This window comes from Ascidia mentula, chromosome 4 (genome assembly GCF_947561715.1).
Source record: "Ascidia mentula chromosome 4, kaAscMent1.1, whole genome shotgun sequence".
Lineage (NCBI taxonomy): Eukaryota > Metazoa > Chordata > Ascidiacea > Phlebobranchia > Ascidiidae > Ascidia > Ascidia mentula.
In genome coordinates this window covers 18,897,043-18,905,082 of record NC_138569.1, presented here as the reverse complement: position 1 = coordinate 18,905,082, position 8,040 = coordinate 18,897,043, and the positions used below count along the sequence as shown (strand labels likewise).

The following is an 8,040-nucleotide window of genomic DNA, read 5'->3' as shown; positions in this document are numbered from 1 at the left end:
CGCTGCCAACGTTACAATTTTACGGTTGAATGAGCGCGCACCGGAGTTGTTTAGCGTAGAATTATTGGTGCTAAAAAGTTGGTTAAAAACCAGCAGAAAATCCTGCGGAGTTTTTGGTATGGGTCGATCTCCCGTCTACAAATTCTGGCCAAAAGTTATACGCCTTGGTTGGATGTTGATGTGGTTGAAAGTCAGCAAAATATTTAGTATCACTTCATGAGTTATAAGTTCCAGCACTTGTGCTTTGCAAATAATTATGCTACCTTTGCTTCGCATTACTAATAAGTGAAAAATATTCGGCCCCTTGCTCTCTCCAGGGAATGGAATTAGGCAAAGACAAAGCTTGTAGAATCGTTGGAAATTCACACTTCAAAAAACTTGTTTCTTCTGGACCTGGAAGAATGTCTCTGCCTATTAGTCATTTTAGTCTTATGATTTACTGCAAATATTGTTCTGACTATCAAAGTGTAATTTGCTGGCTTAATACTACCCTAAGTTCTAAAAACAGCTACATTATACCACCGATAACTTAGTTTGGGGAAATCCCCATGTTTACATCATTTGTATGAGACAGCTCTTTGGTAAGCCAGACGTTTTGCAAATGAAGCAATGCTCTTTGACTTTGCGAAAAAACAAAACAGGGATTATTAAAGCCTATGTGGCAACAGTCGTGTAACTTTTCTGCCAAGATTTGTCACCGAGTGTACGTGCACAAACAAACGCGCAAACTTTACGATTTTGCTTTGTCATTTCGCGTACGTGATGCAAGCGTACACGCCATGACCCAACATACCCTTTGCACTTATAAGGGCTGCGACGGTCAGATGGTAGCATAAAGTTGTAGTAGAGTTTAAAGAGAATGTGTTGTGTTCTTTTTGGTGATTTTTACACGCTGTGCAATAGTGTCGGCCGTCAGCCAGGTCGTATATAGTGCAGTATTGCAATTTTCGCCAGAGAGGCTTGTTAGTGCCAATATATTTGAATGCGGCAGGTGTAAAACAGTGGGATATATATTTTTTTTGTTTTGTGATTGCCACCTGCTAAGTCAAGTTCAGGGAAAGGCTAATTGTTTTTTTTGTTGTTGCTGTGTTTGCGTTTTGCACTGCAGGAAGGACAGGTGTGTTCTATTACTTACACAAATTATTTTTGTAAAATAAGAACAGTTGTAGAAAAAAAACTAGTGCAATGTCGTACACGGCCAACGGAGAAACCCTCGTCTTTCGACAAGTAAGTACATGAAGACCTTACAGATTGATTCAAAGTTTAAAGTCGGTAATTTTTTGTCGTTGTACCTTACAGCTTTTCCACCACGACACATCCACATTAACATATTTATTGGCTTGTACCAAGACCAATGAAGCAGTGTTGATTGACCCTGTGATTGATTGTGTAAGTATTTTATTTGAACATTGTGCTACTTTTGCTGCCAAGCATACTACAATTTAAACAGGACTCTCCTCATCTGGTATAAATTAACGTGCTACCCTATAGTAAATCTTGCTATATGGCAGACGAAACGTCGGAGAAATAAACTACGTTACTTTTAACTTGAAAATCACCCCTGTTTAAGTTTTATATACACGTATATCAAAAATCCTAGATCTGTAGAAAACACGTTTAGCATAAATTTACCGACCGCCATCGGGTGACGTCAATAAAATACACTTCCCGAGTATGTAGTAACCATAAAACGATCACTACTTCGTCGCTTCGCGTAAAGTTGTTGTTTGCCATGACGTTGGTGTGCAAACGTAAGTCTGTTTGGATTTGGAGCTGTTTGTGAATGTGTGAAAGTCAATTGCAAGTTTAGTAACATATATGTTATCGTTTCGCGGTACATTCGCAGTTGATATTAACTTTTGATGCTAAAGTCTCACTTGGAAATACATTATGTAGGTCAATTAGGCCAAATCTGTCAAATCCGTGTTGCGCACCTGCAACATAGACAAGCGTACAAATACCTGCACGTGTTTTCTAAGAGATAATGTTCTTTATGATCTTATAGTTGCTTGTAGATAATTGTACGAACATTGCTTGTCACTTTTTAGGTGGAAAGAGATTTGAAGTTGATTAGAGAACTTGGTGTCAAGTTAGTGTACGGCTGTCAGTACCTGTAAAATGTGTTGGAATTATTTGTGTCATTCACGAATTGTAGCCCCGATAAAATACCGCAATCAGCTGCTTGCACACAAATTGCAGCTTGCAAATCGCTATTAAAATAGGTAAACAGATAAAAGGTAATTTAAAAAGAACGTTTTGTCGCAGTTTAGCACTGACTGGTGCTAACGTTCATTTAATCCTTTTCGGTTTTTCTTTAGTGAACACTCACGTGCATGCTGACCACATTACTGGGACAGGGAAACTTAAGAAAGCTTTGCCAGAGTGCAAGTCCGTACTTGGCGATAAAAGTGGCGGAAAAGCAGATGTGTATTTAGGCAATGGTGATTGCCTGAAGTTTGGTGAACTGGTGGGTGGGCATATAAATCTTAATATGGCCGTTGCAAATAAAATTGAATTTGTTGAAAACGTTTGTGTTAATTCTTAGTGACATGGATTAGAACATTTAACATGTACATAACGCCCATAATAACTGAAACTTTGCCTAGAAACGAATTTAGCTTCAATAAAAAAATCATCTGAAAAAAGTTTTTTTTCTGAAAAGCAAAGGCTGTTGCAATAACAACCTTGGATAAAAATCAGGACTCTATAGAGGCTTTAAATAGGTTAAAAGGTTTATGAAAAAAGACTGATTCCAAGCGTGTAATGAATGCTTCTTAATAGCACTTCAGTCAATATAGCGAAATACATAATTACTTATTTCAGACATTAGAAGCACGATCGACACCCGGTCACACGTATGGTTGCACAACGTACGTTCTGCATTCTCACAAACTTGCTTTCACCGGTGATGCTTTGTTGATTCGGGGATGCGGCAGAACCGACTTTCAACAAGGTGTATTAGTGTCCGTACAAAGCAAATACACAATTATAAGAAAAGTACTTGTACATCTTATAGGCAGCGCAGCAACTTTGTATGACTCAGTTCACTCTCAAATACTTTCACTACCCGCCCATTACAAGCTCTATCCGGCTCATGACTACAAAGGTATATTGCTTTTCCCGTAAATAAAATGCTTTGAGCTGCGTAAAAACTGATAAATGAATGTAAATTTGAAATTCCTGTTGCTGCCAGGCAGGTTTCCTGCGTGTTTTAGTGTGATTCAATTGTTGCGTTATACCTGATGAAGTCTCGCCGCATGGCAGACGAAACGTCGTAAGAATACAGTACGTTTATGCCAGAAGATCAGTACATTTTTAATGTAAATTTGCATGAGACAAAGTAATCTTTCCTTTAAACTGAGTACGGATTTCTTTTTTCTTGTTCGGAAAACTTAAAAAATTGAGAATTAATCATCCCATCACCCCACTGTAGCATAATGATCGATAGCCGTGTTATTGTCGAGTGCATGAATATCCTTTTGGAATACCATACAAACTAATTACGTTAAATTAATTTATCTTCTTTATAATTTCGCGATCGATTGTGTGGTCTTTGTTTGAACAATTTTGTTTGAAATTTTAAAAAAGGATTCCACGTCACAACGGTAGCAGAGGAAATGAAACACAACACACGATTAACGAAGTCGAAGAAGGAGTTCATTAAAATTATGGACAACTTAAATCTCTCACCCCCAAAACGAATAGGTAAGGAAAATACAATCTGGAAGAATATATTTGGTTTACGACAAAAAATACGCAATAAAAATCTTACAATATCGTGGTCGGTTTTGTTGTATGTTATTAATTGACTGAAACTTTTTGTTTCCAGATGCGTCACTTCCTGCAAACTTGGCATGCGGAGTGTTCGACGACTAATGGCACGTTGAAGTTGTTTTGGTGGCAAAATGTACAAACGAAATTGTTTTGCTTAATTGTACTCATATGCAACAAACCACCAATATGTTTTTTCTTTTATTTTATGTGCAACTAATAACAGCGTATTTACATTTTTAAAGGTATAGGCCTTGGTATTCAATAAGGTGCGGACCATTTGTAAATATGTTTTGTATAGGCCCGCGGATCGCTTAAACAAAATAAACAAACAAATCTAATCATTGGTGTTAAAACAAACAAGTAATTTAATGAACAGTATTGCCAAAAGTTTGCTACTAATCCTGTTTACTATATGGTTAAAGCCATGCTGAGGTATCCTAGGTTTCAGGCCAGAAACATGCAGTTGCGTAATACATAAAAAATCCAATATTGACTCTCGGCTTATTGGCTGGTTCTAACCCTGTACCAGATAGAGGTTGGAAATCCCAGCAATGCTTTACGTGGAAAAGGAAAGTTCCCTAGACGTGTGGGTTGTTCATCATAAGTCGGCCTTTACCACTAAGTATGTGGATCAGGTGGTTCTCAACCGGGGTTCCACAGAGCTTTGTCGGGAGGCACGCAGCAACTACTGAACACGCATGCAATGTATGATTGATAAATATCCATATTGTGAACATAATTACGCAGTTTATTCGACCTGTAAACATGATAAATTACAATAACACATTACAGTAGTATGGCAAACAAAGCTACATTTGTGGCGTAAAACCCCGGACATGAATTTCAGCGGAAACAGATTTCAAAAAAGAGCGTAAAAGGGTCCGCAACCACTCTGACGTCATCAAATGACCGCCTGGAGAAAAAGGTTGGGAACCATGCATAAAAAAACTTTATAGTTACCAACAATGAAGCCTACTGCACGCAGTGGGAAAAATGAAGAGTTATAGCCTATTTAATTAAAAAACAGTCAAAGTCTAACAATATAACATTAACAGAAAAAGAACAAATATTTTGATTTGCAAATACACTTGTGATGACTCACTCACCGGGGGTTCCCAACCGAAACTTCGTATGCCGTGTTTTGAAGTTTCAGGTGGATGGAAAACCCCAAGCAGCGGTTGTTCTCACAAAGAGAATTGGTTTAGAACACCACACGTTCATGAAGTTCTGTATAGTAGGCCTACTTTCTTATACGATTTAGGCTTGTCTGTGAGGGTGTGGCAACACCTGAGGTAGAGGCTACGACGGCATACCTAAATTACAATGGATACAACAAGCAGATAGGGCAAGAAGTAGGGTAGTATGTTGGCCACGTTGGTTATAAATAGTTAATTGTTGCGAGACTTATACAGGTTTATGAAAGGCGATTTAGTTTCTTTTGATTTCAGAAACGTCACATGACCTTTACGGGTCAAATTTGAAACAGTTGAAACATGGGAAAAACCCTGTTTACAGAAACATTAAAACTTCCTCTCAAATACATTCGTAAGTCAATTTAGTAAAAGTTGGTAAAATAGTGGGGTAAAGACATAGTTCATTTAAAGTAACAAACCAGCGAAAAAGTATTGACCAAAACTATAACTGCAACACGGGATATTTAGCGCGCGAACAGAGATCCCAAACAAAATGACTGAGGTAACCCAAAACATTTTGCTTTGTCATTTCGTGTACGTGATGCGACCTTTCACGTAATGGCCCCACAACATAGGCGTTGCGAACACACCGCAAGTGTGCGTTGACCAGTGAGTTGTTTACCCTTTCATGATTGCTACTTTGTCACATACCATGATAGCCTCAGTTATATTTCTCTACTTCCGATTTTGCACTTAACCAAGTGATAACGTTTATAACAGTTGAAATGTATGAAGTATTGAAGCATTGGAGGAACTGATTTTTATGACATAATTTTTTAGAGGTGCAGTGAAGTTTTTGAGTAGTATTTTTGTAAACATGTCGTACACTGCAAATGAAGAAAGCCTGGTGTTTCGGCAGGTAAAATTGAATGTTATAATTGTAAACAAATTAGCAAGTTTGTTAATATGTTTACTATTTGTCTTGTTAGTTCTTTCACCACGACACTTCCACATTCACATATTTATTGGCTTGTACTAAGACTAACGAAGCAGTTTTGATCGACCCTGTGATTGATTGTGTAAGTATTTTGATTTGTGGATTTATTTTTCAACTGACTGTATATGTATTGTCACACAAACAAAAGTGCTATATACTGGTAATATTCTTACTATGTTTATGATATAATTGTGAAATTTCATGCACAACTAAAATGGCCCTTTTCTAAACTTTGTAGGTTGAAAGGGACTTAAAGCTAATCAAAGAACTTGGCGTGAAACTAGTGTATGGAAGTAAGTGTTATTTGAGTTACATAGCACTTTAAATAACCAATAATGGACTACTTGTTTTAAAAATATAAAATTTTAACATACATTAAGACAGGTTGCATGCAAGTGCAAATTAGATGTGATAGTTCACTGTAGAGAGTGCAGCATGTCTGCACACAATTGATCCAATAACTTTTTTTTTTTGTGCACAAAATGGCATAGGCCGATAATACCATAAAGGTTTTTGAGCCAGGGTTACAATAGAAAGTAGTAATAGTCCTGGATGCATGGGTGTATTCTGTATATAGCAGTTTGCAAAATTTTTGCTGTAATGTCACATTAATGTTTTTGTGCAGTGAACACACATGTGCATGCTGACCACATTACTGGGACAGGCAAAATCCCTATTGTCATTGGATTGTATAAATTATTTACTCACCTGAATATTGTGCTTACCAAAATTACTTTTTGTTTTAGACATTGGAAGCACGGTCGACACCTGGCCATACAAACGGTTGCACAACATATGTTCTTCATGCTCACAAACTTGCTTTTACTGGTGATGCTTTGTTGATTCGGGGCTGTGGCAGAACTGACTTCCAGCAAGGTGCAGACATTTATCATCCAAACACTTTGCTCAAATAAACACCAGATATACAGTAACATGCTAATTATAGGTAGTGCTGCAACCTTATATGACTCAGTTCACAATCAGATCTTTTCACTGCCTTCCCATTATAAGCTCTATCCAGCTCATGACTACAAAGGTACACTAGTTATTTTTATTTTCATGTGTATTAAGTTTAAAAGGTTAAGTGGCCACTGTTGGAGCTTGTTGACAAGCATTTCCAGCCCGGCAAGTTCAAAAGTAAATTTTATGTAACGGTCCAGGGTTCCATGTTACAACTGTAGCTGAGGAAAAGAAACACAATCCACGACTGACAAAATCAAAAGATGAATTCATACAAATAATGGACAACTTGAACCTTTCTTACCCAAAGCGCATAGGTATTTACACTGTGTACATAAGTATTACTTAATACATGCAAGTTATTATGGGATAACAAATTTACTTTTGATTAAACTACAAATAAAATAGATTGATTCGTGCAGTAAAGTGGATTAAATTTATTTTAATTTTAGATGTGTCACTTCCTGCCAATTTAGTGTGTGGTATATTGGATGAGTGACTGTTCTGGTCCATACTGAAGTAGAGTGTGTTTGTACAATGGAATATAATTTGCCATGAGTTTTATGCATCTTTATGTAAAGCACTTTTAGCGTTTTTGTAGTTTTGTTTTACTATACGACGTAGTGAAGCCCAACCGTGTCTTGTTTCGCACCAAGTGTTTGCGTTTGTTATTGTGTTTGGTCGTCTTGCGCGTAACACATGATTGACAAAACAAAGTAACACATATTTGAACAGTATACTGCCATGTAGCGTATAACAATTTTAATTGAACTAGACACTAGAGGTCGCTATTTGCAACTTAAGACAGGATCAAATGCCTTTCAGCCTGCACGGTCGAGGAATGATAGTTGCACTATTTGTCAACGAGATTGTGATGATAAAAACATTTTTTCCTTATCAAAATGCCGTGAATGGGTTACATTTCTGGTATTCAAGTATATAACAACGTTAAACTACTACTGTAATTTGTGTCTAAATGTTTGGACAACCTCGTGCATTGCCCTTCTATCTTAGCTTCGTTAAGTGTTTGAAGCTTGGGATTTGGGAAGTAAGTACGGCAAGGCGTGTGTGCAGACCCTGTTTCAACACAAAAATCAAACCTTGCCTGACACTAAATAAATATTGGTTTTACGATATCGCTCCTTAAATTTTGATGACAAGTGCCCAAATTTTTTT

At 37.2% G+C, this 8,040-nt stretch overlaps 2 protein-coding genes across 2 annotated transcripts; both read left to right on the top strand.

Annotated features, from left to right (window-relative positions):
* Positions 1-1,106: 1,106 nt before the first annotated feature.
* Positions 1,107-4,732, top strand: LOC145899664 (uncharacterized). Its single transcript, XM_082988558.1, has 8 exons — positions 1,107-1,227; positions 1,300-1,389; positions 2,049-2,103; positions 2,319-2,467; positions 2,824-2,953; positions 3,017-3,106; positions 3,589-3,705; positions 3,830-4,732. The coding sequence occupies exons 1-8, from the start codon at positions 1,186-1,188 to the stop codon at positions 3,874-3,876; spliced, it is 720 nt and encodes a 239-aa protein (XP_082844684.1). The 5' UTR covers positions 1,107-1,185; the 3' UTR covers positions 3,877-4,732.
* A 291-nt stretch (positions 4,733-5,023) lies between these two features.
* LOC145899665 (uncharacterized) lies at positions 5,024-7,780 on the top strand. Its single transcript, XM_082988559.1, has 8 exons — positions 5,024-5,826; positions 5,897-5,986; positions 6,143-6,197; positions 6,530-6,582; positions 6,651-6,780; positions 6,851-6,940; positions 7,065-7,181; positions 7,317-7,780. Exons 1-8 carry the CDS (start codon positions 5,785-5,787, stop codon positions 7,361-7,363), a joined length of 624 nt encoding a protein of 207 aa, XP_082844685.1. The 5' UTR covers positions 5,024-5,784; the 3' UTR covers positions 7,364-7,780.
* Positions 7,781-8,040: the final 260 nt, after the last annotated feature.

Bases quoted from the DNA above. Each gene is read 5' to 3' on its own strand.
- LOC145899664 (XM_082988558.1), top strand. From the start codon at position 1,186: ATGTCGTACACGGCCAACGGAGAAACCCTCGTCTTTCGACAA. The intron at 1,228-1,299 runs GTAAGTACATGA...TGTACCTTACAG, and splicing joins AAACCCTCGTCTTTCGACAA to CTTTTCCACCACGACACATC. The intron at 2,468-2,823 runs GTGGGTGGGCAT...TACTTATTTCAG, and splicing joins GCCTGAAGTTTGGTGAACTG to ACATTAGAAGCACGATCGAC.
- LOC145899665 (XM_082988559.1), top strand. From the start codon at position 5,785: ATGTCGTACACTGCAAATGAAGAAAGCCTGGTGTTTCGGCAG. The intron at 6,781-6,850 runs GTGCAGACATTT...TGCTAATTATAG, and splicing joins CAGAACTGACTTCCAGCAAG to GTAGTGCTGCAACCTTATAT. The intron at 6,941-7,064 runs GTACACTAGTTA...GTAACGGTCCAG, and splicing joins TCCAGCTCATGACTACAAAG to GGTTCCATGTTACAACTGTA.